Source organism: Electrona antarctica, assembly GCF_951216825.1.
Source record: "Electrona antarctica genome assembly, chromosome: 18".
Lineage (NCBI taxonomy): Eukaryota > Metazoa > Chordata > Actinopteri > Myctophiformes > Myctophidae > Electrona > Electrona antarctica.
The window spans coordinates 40,522,975-40,546,307 of record NC_136799.1 but is presented as its reverse complement, the minus strand read 5'-3'; the positions used below and the strand labels follow the sequence as shown (position 1 = coordinate 40,546,307).

Here is a 23,333-nt window from a genome sequence, read left to right as displayed (position 1 = left end):
ACTTTTCCATACCTTGCCCAGAGGATTTCAGATAACGGCTGCTTTGCCTTCTTTTCATGTGTGTGCACGAGAGAGAGTATGTACTTGCTCTGATATACTGTACTTCTAGGGACAAATGTTCCCACCAGTATATAATGGTTAGAATTTGAGAAATTGACATCGTGAGATAAATGTTTCAGCTCCATTTCTCACAAGAGAAATGGATGTGTTGTTATGGTTTAGTTTGTTGCTGCGAGAGTGAGGTCTAGCCAACACCAACTCGGGATTCCTGGATCGCTGCCGTCCACAAATTCCTATCCCTCCCATAGGGTCAATTTACTTGCCTCAAGTTCTGGGTGCCTGACGCAGTGCCCTGCCAGCCTCATCCTTCTCTCTCTGACTTTGTCCGTGACGCGTGGTAGGTCCCCATAGAGGTCCACATTTCTGATGCGATCCGTCCATGTGACACCTAGTGCCATTCGTAGCATTCTTGTGTAGACTCCATCCAGGGCTTTTTCCTGTTGTACTGTGAGGGTCCATGTCTCGGCCCCATACAGCAGTACTGACTCCACAGTAGCTATGAACAGCCGCCTCTTAAGGTCTTCTCCCATGTCTGATTTCCACACTCTCCTCATTCCGTGCAAGGCTTTCCAGGCAAGTGCTTTCCGAACCTTCAGATCCTGTTCAGTTGAGGCAGTCCAGGCCCCGAGGTACTTGAAGTCCTCGACTTGCTCGAGCACCTGCAGTGGCAATGGTTTTGTCCTCGGTGTTGACTGTCATTACCTTTGTTTTCTTGGCATTGAGCTTGAGGCCGATCTTCCTGCACTCCTTTTCTACTGCCAGTAGTAGCTCCGTTCCTTTCTCGACTGTATCCGAGATTAGGGCGATGTCGTCTGTCGTTTAAAAACTTGTTTAGATTTAGGCTTATACATAAAAGATTCAGGTCGGGGGTTAAGATTAAGGATTAGAAGATTTAGTTTAAGATTTAGAGGTTAAGTTTAGGTGTTGGGAGTTGGGAGTTATACTTGGTTGCATGCCCGGGCTGTGGTCTTGCGGACCAAAAACAACAAATAGCTGATACAACAAAAAGCTGATACAGTTGCAATCTGCTGTTTTCGGCATTAAGGTTAAAAAAAAAAACAGATAAAATTGCTGTCCAATGTCGATGTCCTCACAAGTACAGTATTGCATTAGAAACGTGTGTTCGTGCCTGCATGCGTTCAATGCATGCACGCGCGTGTGCCTGTGCGTGTGTACGTATGCGTGTTTGTGTGTGTGTGTGTATGCGTGTGCGTGTGAATCCTCAGGCTTGCAGAGCCAGCATGCCGCAGACATACTGTGTGCAGAAGTAACGTGATGTATGTACGCCGCCATGTTGAGCATGACTGAATACACATGGTAGGACCACATGCAGTTTACTCACGCAATTAATCATAAACAAACAAGCCTGAGTTGTGTGTGTGTGTGTGTGTGTGTGTGTGTGTGTGCGCGTGTGCGTGTGCGTGTGCGCGTGCGTGCGTGCGTGTAACTCTCTCTGCCGCATCATGTACCACATATCGTTGCAGAAACCTTGTATATCCATATGTGTAAATTAATCCTGTGCGTCGTCATACAAGCGCGGGGCGCACAATTTGTGAAAATAGCAGTTCTACCAGCTCACAACGTCGTGAGCTTGTAGATCTGCTATTTTCACGGTTTTAAAATGCTGTTTTCTTTCTTTCTGTTTTTCAAATAGTAATAAACAAATAAAAAAGGAACGGTTTTGGACGTACAGGGTTTCCTTTTCTTTTTCATTTCAAGATGGAATACAGTAAAAAAAGAAGCCACGAGAGGCTATTCACAATATTGAGACACATACTGCGGTTAGTAATAAAAGGGAGTGCTCATTATTTTAAGTCCTTTTCTCGGGCCAATATGCTCTGTAAAATATATGAATGGGGCTATACTCACTGTTTCGTGGCCCTCCACATCTATCCGTGCCCTCCCTGGTATAGCAGTGGACCGGGGGAGGGGTCTGGGAAGTGTGTGCATGTGGGTGCTATCAGTTACAGTAGCTATAACAAGTACAGTTGGGTGCCACCGATATTGTCCCTTATCATTTGACCCATTTAGGCCTGACCTCAACATTTAAAAAAATCCTTCTAAATCCTCCAGTTTTCTGAAATAAATATTTTCACGATTTTTCAAAAATAGCAGACCTACAAGCTCGTAGCGCGCCACTCGGTGGCGCGCTATGAGCTTGTAGATCTGCTATTTTTCAATAGCTAAATTATAACATAATGTTTAAAACACCAAAAGGGGTTCCCGCCCAAAATGGGTTAACTGTCCTTTTGCGCAGATCACGCAAACCTCAGCAAAAAGAAAAGGACAATATCGATGGCCTCCAACTGTATGTATGTATTAGTACTGCACTTGCTCGAGTATCTTTCATTTATCTTAATAGTTTATACTTCTACTCCACTACATATTACAGATGCACACATGTGCACTTTTTACGCCACTGTGGGTTTTTCTTAAGCTTTAGGCGCTAGTTAATACATAGATGGATATAAATTGTTAACAAGCAATCAAGATTATTTGAGAAATAGCCGATGCATGAAACAGGGCTTAGGTGGTTGATAAGCAACACATGTAGTTCACTAGCAGTGAAATGTGATTGTGAAATGACCATTCTGCACCACTGTTACTTTAGCTATACGTTCTTGTATATTTGGATGCAAAACGTGTTTTTTCTTAACAGTTTGACGGCCGCTAATTGTTTACTCCAGGGTTCCACCGCGCGTAATAAGACTATTTGTTTAATGCGTTTAGTTCGCTGTTTTAAAATAATTAAAAAGAAACAGCGCATTTATCCGGGACCTGATGACGAGGCCGTCGCGTTATGATGACGAAACCGTAAATCAAGTCATCATCTGGGCTGCTAGGGCTTCTGGGAAATTGAGCTCAATGTAAGTGAACGGGGGGTTTTTTTGGACTACAATGCCTCATAGAGGCGGACCCTGTACCGCATTGTAATGGCCGCTGGTGCTGATGATCATAACATGCCGACGGACCATTCTTAGCCGGATTTTCGCGGATCAAAAGCCCAAATACTTCAGCGTATGCTCTAAAGGTAATAAAACAATCTCGGCAGCGTAGAATATTTGATTAAATAGCAGGTAACGCGTATTTCGCAGTAGAACTGTTAACCATGTGGCATTGCTACTTGAGTACAAAAAAATGACCACCCTCCCACTTCCAAATGGAGACTCCATATGTGTGTTATGGTTTCACACACGAACAATGGTTTAAGTGAACATCGTGGCCTATATATGCTGTGTCTAATCAGACCTCGGACATGTTGCATGTCTGACCCCTGCTGTAGTAAGAAGGCTCAGAGTTGATGGTCGTGTTCTCATGTGTTAATAATAACTTTCTATTATATGCATGTTGTGGAATCCTCATTCACTCGTAGTGTTCTCTCTCTTAGCAGCGGTGCATCAAAGTACATCATTTACTCTCAAGTACTGTACGGCTCAGTGGCCTTGTGGTTAGAGTGTCCGCCCTGAGACTGGGACGTTGGGGTTCAATCCCCGGCCGGGTCATACCAAAGACTCTAAAAATGGGACCCGATGCCTCCCTGCTTGACACTCAGCATCAAGAGTTGGATTGGGGGTAAGTCCCTGCGACATACTAGCGTCATGTCTAGGGGGTGTACTTGTACATCAAGCTGCCTCACGCTACAGAAACAGAAGATAGGCTCCTGCCCTATGGGCCTCATGGCTCGGCAAGGCTACTTACTACTGTACTTAAGTACAGTTTTATGGCATTTATGTATTTACTTTCTTCATTATTTGGAATTTTCAATTTTACTTCTACTCCACTCTCAGGGGAAAATATTGTACTTTTACTCCACAACTACTATTTGAAATTGTTTAGTTAGTACGTTACTTTGTAGATTGTGATCATTATTACAAAATATATATGAGCCACTCCAGCCCTCCACTCTTGCATTCAAATAATGTTGATGCCAATACGTGTGTGCTTTTCCTCAAGGCCATTTTGAATACGGAACTTGTACTTGTATTACATAGGGATGTCAAACTCAAATACACAGTGGGCCAAAATAGAAAAATTGGTACAAGTTGAGGGCCGGACTGTGTTTCAACACACAGGCACCTGTCACGAGGATGTCCCGGGCAAACAGCAAAAAAGTAATTTTCCTTAAAAAATGTCCCTTTAATTAAGTGGCAAATGTGAGCACTTCATCCATCACTGATTATAACTTCTATCTACAGCGGTGCCCGTTGGGCACTGGCCTACTTGGAACGATGCAAGTTGGAAATGCATGCCCCACCCTGATATTATGTGTCCCTTTTATGCCTATGGAGTTCTTTGTCAGGTATGCCCAAATATGGAGTCTATGCAGACGTCAGAATGATGTCAGAACAGGCCAGATCCATATATGGACACTGGGCAGGGGCCCTGTCCAGAGCCCGGCAGAGGCCTTTTTGGCGCGGTTCTGGACAACCGAGGGTCTGACCGACTCGACATCGGCCACTGCACCCCCTGCGGTGGTGTGGAACGCGGTGAGGCGAACGGTTCTACGTGGATTACACACAGACAGACGTACAGAGACTTATTGGTGCATTTATAGACAGATAGATAGATACAGTTGGGTGCCACCGATATTGTCCCTTATCATTTGACCCATTTAGGCCTGACCTCAAAATTTAAAAAAAATCCTTCTAAATCCTCCAGTTTTCTGAAATAAATATTTTCACGATTTTTCAAAAATAGCAGACCTACAAGCTCGTAGCGCGCCACTCGGTGGCGCGCTATGAGCTTGTAGATCTGCTATTTTTCAATAGCTAAATTATAACATAATGTTAAAAACACCAAAAGGGGTTCCCGCCCAAAATGGGTTAACTGTCCTTTTGCGCAGATCACGCAAACCTCAGCAAAAAGAAAAGGACAATATCGATGGCCTCCAACTGTAGATAGATAGATAGATAGATAGATAGATAGATTATTCAACCATTGGTCCGGGGACCACCGGTGGTCCTTGAGGGGGTTCCAGGTGGTCCCCAGCTAAATGATGGAGAGTTGCTAACCAAATGGACCCTTATAGATCTTTAACTCTGTGTGTAAAAAAAAAGTGTGTAAAATGAAACCAAATGCCCATTTGGTTTCATTTTACACTCAAGAGTTAAAGGATTGTTAATTTAACATCTGCATTATACTTAATTTACAAGAAGTCTATTAGAGAATGTAGAAGAATTGTTACTTTGATCAACGTTTGCCTGTTATCTCTCCCATATGGTACCAACATCAATAAAGAATGGAATGGTGGACCAAATATTATCCAGCGACAAAATATTCGAAGTTTTGGGTCTCAGAAGCTAAATCTCATCAACTAATGCCGAATAAATAATGGGCCTTGGCGCGGAAAGGGTTGAGAACCACGGTTCTATATGATGCAGTGGAGGGCGGCCTCATTCACTCGTAGTCCTTTCCGAGCCCCCCTGCGGTGTACCACCCTCCTCTCTCTCTGCGTGGGAGAACCAGCAGACAGACAGACAGACACACTCCCAAAGTTCAGCTCCAATGCTGTAGTGCTTGCTGAGTCTAAAGTGGTGCTGGGTCGATGGAGCTGCTGCTGGTATAATTGCAGACACTCTTGTTAACGTGATAGTGCTGTGACTCTCTCTCTCTCTCTCTCTCTCTCTCTCTCTCTCTTTATCGTGGTCTGTCTGTCTGTCTGTCTGTCTGTCTGTCTGTCTGTCTGTCTGTCTGTCTGTCTGTCTGTCTGTCTGTCTGTCTGTCTGTCTCTCCCCTCTCTCTCCCCGTCTCTGTCTCTCGCTTGTCTTCCCAGCATGTGTCTATGATAGCATCATTTATTCATCATAGTCTTTGGCGCCTGCTATACTGACCTCAAAGGGACGAACCCATGGGACTACTGATGCGCAATTTTACATAAAACTAATGAATGCATTAATCTGCCGATACATAATCTGATTGCACACTGTCGTTCTGCTTCAGTTTGCCCTTGTTTGCAACTTTAACCTTCAATACTATCCGCCATAAGAAGAGGACGTCAAGTGCAGAAAACTGTAGGCTTTGAATGGCGTAGTTACTTCTGTGGTGTAAAGTAACTAAGTATATGTACTTTTTTTTACTTTAATCTATTCTTACTGGATACTTTTACTAAGTTAAGAAAAAAAAAAAAAAAAAACAGTACCCACCACCCACATTTCATTTTTGATGTGACGTGTTTTGAGCTTGTAGATCGTCCATTTTCACTATTTTATATTTCATAGTGAGAAAAAAGGAACGGCTTTTTTGACAGTGATACGACAACATAAGGGGAAGCTTCCAATAGCCTCATTAACACATTAACTGTTAGTATGATTTGCTCTCAATGACTGATCTGAATCTGATGCTTGAAAGACGCCAATAACAGTAAATGCGGCCAATGGCGCGCGATAAGAATCACTTCTCCTTTTTTATTATGACAATGGAAGAGAGAAAAGCGATGTGTGTGTGTGTGTGTGTGTGTGTGTGTGTGTGTGTGTGTGTGTGTGGGTGTGCGTGTGTGTGTGTGTGTGGGTGTGGGTCTTTTTTGTTCTCTTTATCGTGATCTCTTTTGGATGATGAACTCTTGCAGTCAGTTTTCACCACAGCTCAGAGATAGCAGCCACTCTGATTTGCATACATATGCAAATGTCCCGGGATACATCTCAGTTGTTCAGACCAATGCTATCGAGTGGAGTGTGCGTGTGCGTACATGTGTGCGTGCACGCGCGCACGCGCGTGTGTGTGTCCTCGCGGGTGTGTGCATGCATGCACACTGTGCACTTGAATCACTATACTTGTGAGTGCTGAATGCCCCACTATTGTAGAATAAAATAAATGGACATTATGAGACATCTAACATACTTTTACAGTTACAGCCTATACCAGTATGTCCTCACAAGTATAGTAACACCAGCGTGTGTTTCTGCTCGCGCGAGAGCGCGTGTCGGTGACATACTCGCTCCCCTTGTGCCACCTACAACTGTATCTAGGCCATTGTTTGGGCCTCTCGCTCGTGTTCCTTGTCTTATGGTAATGTGTACAGTATGCAAAGCCACATGCTCGTGCAGTCCCAGGCTGCCTGATTTATGACCAGATAAACACGCCCAGAATGTCACATAGGGTTTTACAGAGCGTGTTTATTCTATATCCTTCGCCCCGCAACCCAAGGTGAATGAATCAAAAGCCAGCCGCACCGCGCACGCGCATGGATGTAGTACTTAACAGCTATAGAAACACAGTATGTCATCTCTGCCGGGCAGGAAACCTCGTGTGTCCAAAACTTTTGTTTTCAGGTTTCAAATTCGACAGCGGCAAAAGTAGCGTGATCTGCTTGCGGACGTGCTACTTTTGATGCATTGGTGTGAGGCGCCTCTCTCAAAATATGTCAAAAGTAGTGTAGTATGTGTAGTATGTATGTATGTAACGCACAGGTCCTGGCGGTACTCCTGGTGAGAGCAGGACTGGACCTGGTGAGACGTAGGAGGGGCCCGGACAGGAGCCTAGTCCCGCCACATGCCAGAACTGTACCTCCCAGTCCCGGCAGAGTTGTCCCGGAGTGGTTCCAACGGATTGTGTGGCCCTGGTCTTTCCCTAGTGGGTCTGAACGAGGGTAGCTACTGGGACGTAAGTCGGGACTTGATCACCCCGGCTGGGTCACCCGAGTGAGGGGTATGATGTCCGCGAGACCCGAAACCCCGATGACCTTGGGATACATCACTGAGGATACGTCCCAGGTGCATCCAAGCGATGTGTTTTCATCAAGTAGGGCGTTCATTTACAGTTGGAGGCCATCGATATTGTCCTTTTCTTTTTGCTGAGGTTTGCGTGATCTGCGCAAAAGGACAGTTAACCCATTTTGGGCGGGAACCCCTTTTGGTGTTTTAAACATTGTTATAATTTAGCTATTGAAAAATAGCAGATCTACAAGCTCATAGCGCGCCACCGAGTGGCGCGCTACGAGCTTGTAGGTCTGCTATTTTTGAAAAATCGTGAAAATATTTATTTCAGAAAACTGGAGGATTTAGAAGGATTTTTTAAAATTTTGAGGTCAGGCCTAAATGGGTCAAATGATAAGGGACAATATCGGTGGCACCCAACTGTACGAAAACACAGAAAATGTCAAGGATATGGAGATAAGAGGTTTATGCCCTAGCAGTGATGATATTGTGTGTGAACTCTCTTCCTACAGCCGTTGCTCGGTCTTATACACCATTGGTTCCCAAACTTTTTCATGTCAAGGAGAGTGTCTGACGGCCAAGCTATACACCAGGCTTTTCTCGCGCGTTTACCCTAAACGCGCGGCCCGCGCGTGCGTTTTTTAAAATAGGACTGGACCTAAATTAAACGCACGCGCGGGAGAAAACGCGCGAGAAACGCGCGAGAAAAGCCTGGTGTAGCTTGGCCGTTAGTGTACACATTTTTACACTCTCAGATTTACAGACCAATAAGGGCCCATTTGGTTCCATACTATCATTTAGCTGGGGACCCCCTGGAACTCCCTCAAGGACCCCTGGGGGTCCCTGGACCCCACTTTGGGAACCACTGTAATTCACCATCTGTACATGCTGCAGCTAGGCAGCCTCAATAAGACTTTTCAATGCAGTAGTACAGTACAGTACAGTAGTTAACAGCGACTAGCAGAGGGCTCTGGCCCCTTGCACTTCTAAAACAACCTTTTTCCCCTCTGTATTTGCATTTGCCATACTATGTTCTTTCAGTATGCAAATCTTCAGTCACTAAATGCTTGGTTCAGCGTGGTAAAAGAGAAAAAATGAAATACTGTACATGGGGGGAAAAAATGAATGATCAGCAACTCCTTACAGAATAAGTACCATTCTTCATGTTTTTTTTTTTGCTGGTCTGTCCTTTTCACTTTATTCTTGTCCCCGGTTTTTGCCAAGGATTGTTCCGTGGTTTCAAGCTGGGTGTCCCAAGTCCCAAATCGGGTGGAAACCTCATAAGTCCATAACTGTTACTTTTCAGGATTCAAAAACAGCAAAAGTAGCAGATCCACAAGCTCAAAACACTTATTATGGATCTGCTACTGTTGATACGTTTGTGTGACGCTGTAGTATGATCGAGTAAGGCATTTATGTTTCGTAAATTTCACCAAAAGTTAGAATAATGGAGATCGGACATTTCTGCCCAAAAGCAACGATATATAAAACCCTAAAATGTCAACATTCACAACCAAATTGTCCCGGTTTTCACCACAAGTAAAACAACAGATTTGAATGGTTACTGTACCACGTTTATCGTGTTCTGTTGAAAGGTTCGGTCACTAGGTGTGCTAAGTGCTAATAAAATGTTCCCCGGTCGTGATGAAAACAAAACTGTCAAAAGTAGCTTATAGATTGGCTATCTTTTGTTATTTAACCACTTAAACTCCAGCATTCGTATAGTGTGGTGCACTCTCTCTGTCTCATTAGCAGGCAGCAGTGCAGCACTATCTCTCTCTCTCTGTTTCTGGCACAACAGCGCCACTTTTGGTAGTCATTGGTACTCGTGCTCATAGTGACATACTGTAGGTGAACACATAGGTGAACACATAGGTGGGTGAACACGGACATTGCTGTTCGTTGGAGTGGTTGCACCACTCAAAAAAGTAATACTTTTTGCAGAAAATAAGAAATCTACAAGCTTATTGCGACCAAATGTCGCAGATAACTATGAAACCTTGCGTTTTTGTCAAGTCACTCACAACAATTCCTGTCACTCTGTCATGTCAGCTAACTCAAATCCCCGTCGCTCACCCCGGGCAAGCCCCCAGGTGCCCAGGTCATCGTGACATCATGACATCAAGGACCGTATAAGATAGCTCGAACCAGTGCTGGTTGTGTCGTTAGATCCCACTGCAGTGGTGTCCGATCCGAACTTAACTGGGATGCGGACATTTCTAACCCAACGATATCCGGTTTGTAAAGTCGGATATCACTGAGGACATTTGGGTTTGTAAGATCAAATATCCTGTCTCGTCCGGAAGGCAATGGAGTCTCTCGTGAAGAGCATAGCAAGCTAGCTCCCTAAACTTCGGATTCTTCTTATATATGGTTCACTAGATGAGTGTCATGATAACGATGCCAGCCAACTGAGTACGTATCACCATGACGATGCCAGGCGTGTATATCCATATACGAGGTTTCTACACTAGTCGGATATCGCTGTTGTCTCCATACATGGAGCTATAGGTTGTCTCCATATATGGATCTCTAGGTGAAAGGCTTTCACCTAGAGCTCCATATATGGAGACAACGTACAGTATAGCTATAGCTGATGCCCCCCATGCCAGCGCTCGCCCAGCAGTCTGCCGTCAACAAGGCGGATGCGTGCACGCGAGGTCGCTTCTCGCCCCCCAGGCGTCTTACTGGTATAGGCTATTTTCTGCGAAGACATTGTACCGTGTAGAACGAAAACACAATAGACACTAGCGTCGAACCCTGAGGGACTCCGGTCAACCATATACAGTTGGAGGACATCGATATTGTCCTTTTCTTTTTGCTGAGGTTTGCGTGATCTGCGCAAAAGGACAGTTAACACATTTTGGGCGGGAACCCCTTTTGGTGTTTTAAACATTATGTTATAATTTAGCTATTGAAAAATAGCAGATCTACAAGCTCGTAGCGCGCCACCGAGTGGCGCGCTACGAGCTTGTAGGTCTGCTATTTTTGAAAAATCGTGAAAATATTTATTTCAGAAAACTGGAGGATTTAGAAGGATTTTTTAAAATTTTGAGGTCAGGCCTAAATGGGTCAAATGATAAGGGACAATATCGGTGGCACCCAACTGTAGGGTTTTGTGATTAAGGGTCCTGGTTTGTGTTTTTGAATATGTGCTCACCCTGTGCTGTCTTCTCTTCTCCTCTCCTCTGTTGTCCAGAGTGGTCCGCAGCCCCCAGCGTCACTCTGGAGGGCTGGTACCAGTGTCACCAGGGCCCCGCCATCCCCCTGGACAAACTGTGTGACTTCAGGACGGACTGCCCGCACGGCGACGACGAGGGCGAGACATGCCGTAAGTGCTCGCCGACACACGCATGCGCACGCACGCACGCGAGGGAGGGAGTGTGCTCTAAAACCAGTGGTGGAAATCAACCAAGTAGTCAATTTACTTAATACTTAAGTATTTGTACTTTATTTGAGTATTTCCAATACTTTTACTTCTACTCCACTACAATTTGGATACAAATAATAATAATAGAGTTTGATTATAATTTCTAAATATATATTAACAGTTTAGAGGCCCCAGACGGAGATCACCGTCAAGTGATGGAGATTAGATGGAGATTAATGATATCAAAATCGATCGCATCGCTCCACAGCGCTTGTTGCCCAATCCTCGGTGTTGCACAGCAGTGACATGTCATCGAAAATGTTCCCTGTCTGTTTAGCGGACGAAATCTTAAAACCTTCATAACTCGCAATCTAAATCATCCCGTCTAATTCTGAAAAAAGATCCTGTGTTAGACGGCGCTCCGCTGTCCAGTCGCTAGTCGCGATAGATTTATTCTTACCTCCCGTTGTTGTCGATCGACTCTAGAGTGGTGTGGCTATTGTTAGCTGCTACACAGACATTCACAACAACTTCCGGTGCCCCGGTTAAATCTGGTCCGGGCGCTATAAATGATGGGCACATTTTATTAATGGATTAAATAGGTCCGGGCCATCAAGGTATTAACCACTTCAATCCTATCTATATACATGTACATTTCGGCCATTTGAAAATAGTCGATCTACATTGTGACACATCAGCTATTTTCAAATGATTTGTATTTGAAAACAGGGAGTGCTCTATATAACAGTGGTGGGGGGGGGGGGGGGGGGCATTGGGAGCTTGGGAACCGATTGAGTCATTTGGTGTGCTAAGTGCTAAATAATTGAACCCCATCCTGTGTGTGTGTGTGTGTGTGTGTGTGTGTGTGTGTGTGTGTGTGTGTGTGTGTGTGTGTGTGTGTGTGTGTGTGTGTGTGTGTGTGTGTGTGTGTGTGTGTGTGTGTGTGTGTGTGTGTGTGTGTGTGTGTGTGTGTGTGTGTGGTCAAATACATTGTCTAAAGTAGGTTTCACTATTCTTGAAATTGGATTTTAAGTGGGGGTGGCAGCTAGTGGCTCAGGAGATGGAGCGATCCCTTGGAAAACAGAAGGTTCCCAGTTCGATCCCTGGCTCCTCAAGAGTTAGTGTCAAGTGTCCTTGAGCAAGACACTATGAACCCCTTATTAGCTCCCAGCAGACTGGTGCCTTGCATGGTTTCCCTCCACCATCGGTGTATGAATGTGTGCGAGAGGAATCGGTGATGCACATTGTATGAAGCACTTTGGATAAAGGTTACGATTTATAAATGCACCATTTAATTATTTACCATTTAAGTGACTAAGGGTCCCGGTTTGTGTTTCTGAAAATATGCCCATGCACGCTCGTGGTTGGTGGATTTCTCGCCAGCGCCTCAAAGCATGCGAAGGCCGTTCTCATGCACCCGCGGGGGGGGGGGGGGGGGGGGGGGGAACGGCCCGGGGAAGCAGAGTTGATCAACCATAGGTTGTTTTAACCACTTAACCCGTTTTGGGCGGGAACCCCTTTTGGTGTTAGCATTATGTTATGCTTTAGCTATTGAAAAATAGCAGATCTACAAGCTCGTAGCGCTACGAGCTTGTAGGTCTGCTATTTTTAAAATGTTTTCTTTTGTGGCTTTCGCCTTTATTTTATATTTTCATGGAGGGACAGACAGTAGGCTGACAGGAAATGGGGAGAGAGATGGGGGGAAGACATGCAGTTTAAAGGCCGTCGGGATCGGGAGTCGAACCCGCGGCACACTGCCAGACTGGATTACCAGCCAAGGTGCCTGGACCACTGAGCCATAGCCCAGGGAGGTCTGCTATTTTTGAAAAATCAAAGAAAGACTGACATAGAAACATAGCTTTTTCAGAAAACTGTCATTTTCAAACAGAAATTTTTGAGAATCTGATCTCAGGTCAAAATGGGTTTTATGCCCTTATTTTGCCGTGTGCCAGCCTACAATGACAGGCCCAAACTGGGAACACCAGGTTCCCAGGTTGAAAGTGGCTTTAATGAAGCTGCAGCACGTCGTGACCTGACGGCGCCACATGCACGTGTGTTCTGTTTGAGCGTTCCTAACAGCCAGGTGCCGGCGAAAGTGGCGCCAGGGCACAAAATAGAAGCGGCGGCGGGCGCATGCAGCTCTGCTTGGCTAGCATTTCTCACCCTTGACATTATTCCAATGGCTGTTTTTTTCCATCTCCCGGCAACATTTGTCTGCTGCCTCTGGTGACTTATAGGAAGAACAGTAGCCAAGCATATGCTGACATCTTATTTACCACCAAAGTCCCCAAAGCTTGTGCGCGTGTGCGTGCGTGTGTGTCTATGCATTTCAGAATTGTCTGCACTGTTGCTACTTGTGCAAAAAACCCTTCCACACATTAAAGACACATTAACCCATGGCATGCCTATTTTGATGTATCAAATGTATAATAGCTTTTCTAAAAATAAAAATCACACCCGTGTGAACTGAGTGGTGCAAATCCCCCCCCCCCCCCCCCCCCCCCCCTCTCTCTCTCTCATTAGCAGGCAACAGTGCAGCACTATCTCTCTCTCTCTGTTTCTGGCACAACAGCGCCACTTTTGGTACTCATTGGTACTGGTGCTCATTAACGTCACACACAAACATAGTCACACACATAGTTGAACACATAGTCACACACATAGTTGAACGTCACGGACATTGCTGTTCCTTGGAGTGGTTGCACCACTCAAAAACTTTTCCACAACGCATTGAGTTGTAGGTATAGGCTATTTTCAAATGGCTTTAAGGTAGTATAACAGGGGTGGAGAAGAAAGGCAGTTCGCCCACTGGTCTGTATAGCTCCCAGAAGCACTTTATTTACGTTACGTTTCCACCCGTGTTTTTTTTGTCGGGTATCATTACAGGGGTCTCCATGTCTCTCCAGCTCAGGATGGGACTGCCTTTTTTCGCAGAGCTTTCGCCCAGGTGGGCGTGGTTATATGCCTAAACCTAACCATAACCTTAACCTCACAAACACTATGCCTAACGCTAACCTTAACCCTTGCCCTAACCTCACAGAATACTAACCTCAAAACCACGCCCACCAGGGCGAAAGCTCTGCGGTAAAGGCAATGAAAAGGAAGTGATGACACAAAGAAATGTGCAGATTTTCTTTTTAACTGGAGCACTATAAAAAAAATCACACCCGTGTGAAGTGAGGGGCGCTCTTATCATCGTACATCATCATCTCATACTGGCCAATCAGAATGCCTGTTGCCTGTGATTGATTAGCTGATATACTTCGTACATTTTCCCTTCAATGTCAATTTACAATTTTACAATTTAGGCATTTAGCAGACGCTCTTAATCCAGAGCGACTTACATTAAGCAAAAACAAAAAGCATGGCATACATCACATGTATAAAAAGTAGTTATCATGAATCATGTGTAAACTAAGAACGTAACAGTGGAGTATCTATGTAAACTATACATACTATACTATATAATATATTATACATGTGTACTATAAAGTGCTATGACTACATAAAGTGCAATTCTAGAGCTGTCTACATAACAAGCTATAAGTCTGTTTAAAATACTATCTAAGTCTACATAATGTGCTATCTAAGGGGCTAGGCTAGGGCAAGTGCTACGGGCCATGGTGGAGTCTGAAGAGGTGGGTTTTCAGACTACGGCGGAAGATTGGGAGTGAGGCTGCAGTTCTGACTGCAATGGGAAGTGCATTCCATAGTTTTGGAGCCAGAAGGGAGAAGAGTTTGGGACGTGTGGAGCGTTGTCCCGGCGTTTTTAGTGAAGGTACCTCCAGCTTCCCTGCGTTGGCTGATCTGAGTGAGCGGGAGGGTTTGTAGGGTACGATCATACTTGTGAGATATGGGGGGGCCATGCCTTTGGTTGCTTTGAATGCCAGCATCAGAGTTTTGTATTCTGTGCGGGCAGCGACCGGGAGCCAATGGAGCGAGCGGAGAAGGGGGGAGACGTGTGAGAATTTTGGCTGGTTGAAGACCAAGCGTGCTGCGGCATTTTGGATCAGTTGGAGGGGCTTAAGTGCACATGCCGGTAGGCCAGTAAGGAGGGAGTTGCAATAGTCAAGTTTTGACAAGACTGTTGTCTGGATTAGGAGCTGGGCTGACTCCTGGGTGAGGAACGGTCTAATTCGTCGTATGTTGTAGAGTGTAAACCTACAGGATCTAGTGACAGCTGTGATGTGTGTTTTGAACGAGAGCTGACTGTCCAGGACAACACCAAGGTTCCTGGCTGTCGGGACAGACTTTACCAGGGCGTTGTCTACGGAGATAGTTAGCTCCCGCATAGGGCAGGACTTAGCTGGGAAGAACAGAAGCTCAGTCTTGTCTGGGTTCAGCTTGAGGTGGTTGGAAGACATCCACTGTGAGATGTCAGCCAGGCATGCAGTGATGCGCTCTTCTACCTGGGTGGCAGAGGGGGGGAAGGATAGAAACAGTTGTGTGTCATCGGCATAGCAGTGATAGGATATATTGTGAGCAGAGATGATGGTGCCAAGGGATTTAGTGTACAGTGAGAAGAGGAGGGGACCAAGTACAGATCCCTGTGGGACCCCAGTTTGGAGGGTGCGGGGGGGTGATAGCAAACCTTTCCAAGAGACCTGGTAAGTCCGGTCAGAGAGGTAGGAGGAGAACCACTTCAGCGCCGTCCCGCCTATGCCTAGATCAGCTAGGGTGCCTAGGAGCAGCTGGTGGTTCACTGTGTCAAATGCCGCCGATAGGTCTAGGAGAATCAGGACTGCAGAGTGGGAAGCAGCCTGGGCAGCATGTAGTGCTTCTGTGACTGCGAGGAGTGCAGTTTCCGTGGAGTGTGCCTTCTTGAATCCTGACTGGTTGGGATCCAGCAGGTTGTTCTCTGAGAGATGGAGAGAAAGCTGGTTAGAGACAACACGTTCAAGGGTTTTGGAAAGAAAGGAAAGGAGTGATACCGGTCTGTAGTTCTTGACATCTGAGGGGTCAAGAGTTGGTTTTTTGAGGAGTGGTGATACCCTGGCTGACTTGAAGGCAGATGGGACGCAGCCTGAGGTTACTGAGGTGTTGATAATGGAAGTGATGAAGGGGAGCAAGTCAGGTGCGATGGTCTGGAAGATTGGAGACGGGGCGGGGTCGAGAGGACAGGTGGTAGGTCTAGTGGATGTGACTAGTTTCAGGACCTCATCTGGGGATAGAGGAGAGAAGGAGGACATGCATGGTATGTTATGGTTAGCATTGGTTGAGTCGAGTGCTTCTTTATGGGGGAGGGGGGTAAAGGAGCTACTGATATCATCAACCTTCTTTTCGAAGTAGTTGGCAAAGGCCTCCGCGGTGAGGGATGAGGGTTGAGTGGGGGGAGGGGGTTTAAGGAGGGAGGAGAAAGTGGAGAAGAGTTTCCTTGGGTTAGAAGTGCAGGATTGGATTTTGGTGTGGTAGAAGGAGGTTTTAGCGGTGGTTAGTGAGAGGGAGAAGGCAGAGAGGAGTGAATGAAAGTGGGAGAGATCATCTGGTAGCTTTGTCTTGTGCCACTTCCTTTCAGCTGCCCTGAGAGGTGTTCGTTCAGATCTGAGGGTTTCAGATAACCAGGGGGCCGGTGGGGATGAGCGAGCTGGCCTGGTCGAGAGAGGGCAGTGTTGGTCAAATGCAGATGAGATAGAGGAGAGGAAGGATGTGGTTGCGGGGTCGGGTGAGAGAGAGAGGAAGGACTCTAGGGAGGGTAGAGAGGAGAGAATAGAGGATGAGAGGGAGGAGGGGTTTAGGGACTTGAGATTGCGTCGGGTGGTGACGGTCGGAGGGTGAGTAGGTTTAGGTGGGAGAGTAGAGAGAGAGAGGGAGAAGGTTATGAAGTGGTGGTCAGACCTAATTAAGGGAGTAACAGAGAGTGTGGAGGGGGAGCAGGCTCTGCAGAACACGAGGTCCAAAACATTACCAGCCTTGTGAGTGGGAGGGGAGGGAGAAAGGGAGAGGTCAAACGAGGATAGGAGGGACGTAACGGGAAGATACTTCTCTGCCGTAGGTAGGTTAAAGTCACCCAGTAGAATCAGGGGGGTGCCATCCTCCGGAAACGAGCTGATCAGAGAGTCTAGTTCTTCCAGGAAGTTCCCAAGGGTTCCTGGGGGGCGATAGAGCACAATGAGGGTGAGGGGGACTGGTTGTGATATTGAGATAGCATGAAATTCACATGTGGTGAGAGAAAGGTGAGAGAGATTTAAGACACGGAAATTCCATTTCGGGGACATGAGTATCCCTGTACCACCCCCCCTACCTGTTGAGCGAGGGGTGTGTGTGAATTTGTGTGAAACAGAGAGGGCGGCGGGGGTAGCTGTGTTATCAGGGGTAATCCAGGTTTCGGTTAGAGCAAGGAAATGCAGAGACTTGAGGGTGGCGTGGGCTGAGATAAATTCAGGCATTTCCTCTTTGGTAGCTGCGTGGCAGTTCCAAAGGCCTCCCTCCACCACAATGTGGTGACTGGGTGAACGAGCTGGGTATATGAGATTTGAGGGATTTCTGTGGCGGGGGAAGTAGTGTCTAGGGCGACATGAAAAGGGCAGGATAGGGATGGTGGGAAAACACATAGTACACAGTTAAATAAAAAAGAAATAAGAGCGTAATAATAGTAAAAAATAATAATAATAATAGTAAGAAGAAGAAGAAGAAGAAGATTGATACAAAACCCTGGGAGGCTGCCTCCTTCGTTAGATGTGTCTGGATGTCCGGGTCTTTGGCTTGGGCACCAGGCTAAAGTGGTCGTTGGTTAGCCGGAATGAGCTACGGATCAAGGTTCATTCACGCGCGTACTAGGGCAGTATGTATGGAAGAAAGGGAGGAAGTAAAAGAACCAACCGCAGAGATGGTTGAAGAGTAGAGGGGTAGCTTTAATGGATAGTTTATAGGGGTTAGAATAGAATAAGTGCAAAAAGGAACGGAGTGTGTTCCTCTACCTGTGTGTGTGTGTGCAGAGATTCAAAGTTTAAACAGCTGTGTAGCTGTTTATCTCCTTGTCTCTGCGACCGTGAGTGAGTGACTGAGTGATTTGAGAGCAGATATATACTGCCTGAGGCCTTTAATTAAAGCCTTGATCTGGCCAGCAGAGGGACTCAAGTAGATCACTCAGTGAGTGGTCTGTTTGATTCTGTCTGATGGCTGATTCAAAATTCAGATCAAAAGAGTCACTCCCACAAGGACTTAAAGTACCCACAGAGTATAGAAAGACAAACAGAGAAAATACAAGATGACAGAATATTAGCAGAGAGGGTAAAAAACAATGCAGACAAACAGAAACAAGCTATAACAAAAACACAGAAAGGCAGAGTGGTAAGAAAAGGAGTGAGAATGAGAGAGATAGTTTTTAAGTGGTTAGAATAGAATAAGTGCAAAAAGAACAGAGTGTGTTCCTCTACCTGTGTGTGTGTGTGCAGAGATTCAAAGTTTAAACAGCTGTGTAGCTGTTTATCTCCTTGTCTCTGCGACCGTGAGTGGCGTTTAATGTTTTGATGTTTAATTCACGTCATATTTAGCGGAATTTTGACCTAATTTGTCATTGGCAAATCTTGAGACGTGTGGAGACAAAAGCTGTATATAGGAGGGGCTAGCAGCCCTCAAAAAATCACACCCGTGTGAAGTGAGGGGCGCTCTTATAATCGTACATCATCATGACGTAACATGTCTCCATTCATTTGTGAAGGACAAAAATGCCGATTTGCTCAGACACACATGACGGAAATTCTCCATTCATTGTCAATGGCATTTAATGTTGGAGAATAAAGCTGATTAATGGGTACTGCCTCCTGATTGGATGAAAGAGAAGAGACGTGGACACACCTATTATTGAACAGGGGTCCGCTCAGTATTCCGACATCCCATTTGGAACCATTGAACAAACACTATTGCAATCATTACTATCATCAGAATATAGAGCTGACTTTTTAACAGAAAACTTTTTTTCTTACACTATCTTTAAAGCAAGGCTTGAGTAGTAAAAAAAAAAAACCCCAACAACATCAAGTGGGTTGGTGAGATTCCACTGTTCCAGGACATGAATGGTAATGACTTCCAGCCATAGGAATTAATTCACTCGTGCCCACAGTTCAAGATTAGCCTCCCGTGTGGCACTTATTAAAATGATGGCTGCTCCCCTGAGCGTATACTGTAGGTTTGCTAACCATGGTGGCTGAGAGATAAGAGGCTAGCAAGGGGGTGAAAATCCCCCCAGCCCGACCGACGATGGCAATTGCTTTCTTTCAATCGGTGGAGGGCCTATCAATGCTAATTGGTCCACGAGGATGGCCTTGGGGAGGGATCACCTCCGCTGGAATGCATTACAATGCGCGTGTTTGTGTGTGTATTACTGTAGCCCTACTTGTGAGGACCAAAATGTATGCATGTAATGTATGTCCCTGCAAGTATAGTAGAATATGAGAAATACATTGTGGGGACCGTTTTCCTCGTGGATTTATGGTTAAATAAAGGGTTTTGAGATATGTTTAGATAACGATGGAGGTTGGGGTTATAGGAAGCGTTGTGAGCTTGTAGATCTGCATTTTCTCGGCATTAGTCTCACAGTGAATTATTGATAAAAAAATGGCGCTCGTATTATCGGTCCTAACATGTTGATGTCCACAAGTATAGTAATATAGATATGAGTGCGCACAGGAATTCATTATGGACTGAGTAGCACATGGATTGGAAATAGTATGTGATCGATCCGGTTTTCCCTGAGATGAAACTATAGTCTAGCCATAATTAGCAAACTTCTACAGTCATGTGAACAGATGTGAACAGACCTTGAAACTATCTTCCAAGGGGGCTCTCTCTCTCTCTCTCTCTCTCTCTCTCTCTCTCTCTCTCTCTCTCTCTCTCTCTCTCTCTCTCTCGGCATCAAGGAAAAAGATCTATAACTTAGCGGGGGAGAAAGAAAAGTGGAAAAAAAGAAGAAAAATCAACCCAGTTCTAGCGTCTATACTCTGTGCTCGCGTACAAAAAAGGACGGTTAATGGCTTTGCTGCCGCGTGCCATAGCAACAAGCCTTAGCAACGGATATATTAATGTCACCGGCAAATCACGGGGTGACGTTTTTTTTTAAATGGAGGTCACGTTAGACGATCCGTAGGTGGTCCCGGGGTGACATATCTTCAGTGTCCCGCAGGGGGGAACGCCTGAGATCCCTGCCGCTTTTTTTCCCCTGTGCGTTTTGCTCATGGTCTTCTTCTTCTTCCTAATGACGGTGTGCAGGGAAGCATGAAGGCCAACTGTCAGTCTCTGGGAAATCAAGGACTTTCTTTCCGTCTTCCTCTCTTATCTTTCCCGGAAATCAGAGAATGACCTTTTTATCATTTATGATTGAGTGCAGTTTGGTCAATGATCCATGTGTTCAATTGTCTGTTCATGCCCACCTCTCTCATTATCACGCTCGCTATTCTTTCGCGTCACCTTTGTCTCCCCTCCCAAACCCACGTGTGTGTGCTTCTTTTTGACTATAGGAACAAAGTGAATTGAATTGTGCCGCGAACCGTGTTTTCTGCACGGGTTCTGGGTTTATTTCCATACAAAATGGCTCAGTTTCAGATAAGGTTCTCGAAACCTAATTAGGCTCTACGCACAAGTAGACCTTGAATTGAGCCGCATCCTTTCTTCCTTCACAGGTGTTACCAATGATACTAATGAAGGCTCTGTTTCCGCTCAGGTCAAACAGAGTCAGAGTGCTGCTGTTGTGCATGTTTTGGCTCGCTGGAAACACTCTTTCACACCAGTGTGTCTCAAAGTTCTCAGTTGTTCCGTCAGAGGGTTCCAGAGTTACACACCCCTTGGGGGTGTGTAACAGAATTTTCATTAGTATCATTGGCTACACCTGTGAGGGAAGTTAGGAAGAGGCCCAATTTATTTCCCATATATGGCTGCTTTAGGCCCTGCTCAGGAGGTGGTACTAAACTAGTCTCGCGCAGCCAGACTTCACTTTACTATACACCCAGACTTCACTTTACTACACCGTGAGTCCTGAGTCTCAGAACTTGTACTATAGTGAAAACAGCAGATCTACAAGCTCATGAAAGAGCCGAAAACAACTGACTAACACACACTTAGTCCAACACATGCACGCACTCACGCACGCACACACACGCACAGATTGCTCTACGACACGTACATCGATCCTCTTGCATTTCTGTCACTTGTCCCAACCGTGTGTGTGTGTGTGTGTGTGTGTGTGTGTGTGTGTGTGTGTGAGTGTGAGTGTGAGTGTGAGTGTGAGTGTGTATGTGTATGTGTATGTGTATGTGTATGTGTATGTGTATGTGTATGTGTATGTGTATGTGTATGTGTATGTGTATGTGTATGTGTATGTGTGTGTGTGTGTGTGTGTGTGTGTGTGTGTGTGACTATACAGTATATATGAACAAACAATCTATAGCTATTATTATTGAAATATTACAGCTAATTAACAGTTGATTCAACAAACACATATGTTTATACCACTCTGCGAGTGCACATTGGTACAATTTCAGAGTTACAAAGTTTTAAATTGACCAAATCAACAGCTTTTGATCTATTTAAAGTACTGAGGCACAACACGCAGCGCCAAGGCTTGTTCATTGTGCTTCCACAGATGCTTGGATTGTGTCTGGCCAGCGGGACATGTGACGTCTATAGAAAAAGTCCCCCAGTCTTCTTGTCGTCTCTTATAACTTTTCCACATGTCATGGTGTGCGCCTGGGTGTCTCCGCTTGATTTAGTCGTTTGAATATAATTCCATTTAGTTTTAGTCATATTTTATAGTCATCTGAATTGTTTAGCTTTTACTTTTCTGGTTTTAGTTGACTAAATAGGCTATCACAGGATTTGAATCAACACAATCCACGTTTGATTTAGTTGACAAAAAAAATACAAATAAATGGAAGGCCTGATTTAGACTTGGCTGCGTGCCGGCGATAGCCGATCTACAAGATCTGTGACGCGTTGTGAGATTTAGGCTATGTTTGGACTGGAGTGTGGCGACCACGCGCAACCCAACATTCATCTGTGACGCTGTGCGCTGTGAGCTTTTATGTTCAGAGTGTGACGACCACGCGCAACCAAACATTCACGATTCAAGATGTTTACTGTCACAAGGACGTATACATGCACTGTGAAAAGCCTAGGTTGGGGGTGCTCCACAATACACACAAATAAAAAATAAAATAATATATAATACTAAACTCATCTAAAAGGTTAAAAACAAAACCATATAGATCAGCATATAAGGTCGTAATACTACAGAAAAGGTTCATGGTTTTGACTTGTTTAGCAGTCTTACAGCCCTGGGGGTAGAAACTGTTCGTCAGTCTGCTTGTGCTGCCATGGCTTTGATGCTCTGGTACCTCTTCCCTGAGGGTAACAGTATTCATGAACAGACTGTTATGGGGGGGTGTGGAGGTCCTTGATGATCCTCAGGGACTTCCTGAGGCAGCGCTGGGTGTACAGCTCCTCCAAGCCGGGCAGCCGGCATCCCGTAATGCGCTCGGCTGTGCGCACAGACCTTATGGTCACTGTCTGTGCAGCGGCCTATACCAGCTGGTGAAGCTGCTCGTCAGCAACAGGCTCTCAGTCGTCCCTCTGTAGAAGGCCCTGGTTGGTTTGTGGATTCAGTCCACAAAGTCCACAAAGCCGCTGGCGTGCCTTTGTGACCACCACAGCTGTGTGCGCCTCCCCACTTCAGCCTTGCGCGAATGTTCAGCCCCACCACCACCACCACCACCACCGTGTCATCTGCAAACTTCACCGTGGTGTTTGAGGGATGTGAAAGCCACGCAGTCGTGGTGGGTACAGAGGGAGTATATGGGAGTGGACCGAGAACACTGCCCTGTGGTGCTCCTATACCGAGAGTCAATGGAGAGGAGGTGCCACACTCGCCCACTCTCACCACGTGGGTGCGCCCGTCATAAAGTCCAGAATCCAGTCACTCAGAGCTGCATGCAAACCTAGGTCCTGAAGCTTACTAACAAGCGTAGACGGTACTATGGTGTTGAACACAGAGCTGTAATCTACAAAGAGCATTCTCACACAGGTGAGACGGCAGTATGGTGGACGTGAGCAATGGGGTCCTCCGTACTCCTATAGAGCGTCGCAGTCCCGCCCCCTTTCATGACGACGCCAGGCCCAGGAAATGAATCCCAATGCATTTTTCCCATAGACATTTCAAAAAGTATTTATTTAAAGACCTTTTAAGCGTTGTACGAAGCCAACTCGAGTCGTGACAAATCATGACAACAAACACAATATTTTGTGACGCTCTATTGGTGCGA

At 45.7% G+C, this 23,333-nt stretch overlaps 1 protein-coding gene across 1 annotated transcript in view; it reads left to right on the top strand.

Annotated features, from left to right (window-relative positions):
* Positions 1–23,333, top strand: part of alk (ALK receptor tyrosine kinase) — a 794,509-nt gene that overhangs the window by 633,088 nt on the left and 138,088 nt on the right. The window contains exon 6 of the mRNA XM_079527540.1: positions 10,912–11,043. Within this exon, the coding sequence (XP_079383666.1) occupies positions 10,912–11,043 (132 nt within the window). The remainder of the gene's footprint in view (positions 1–10,911; positions 11,044–23,333) is intronic.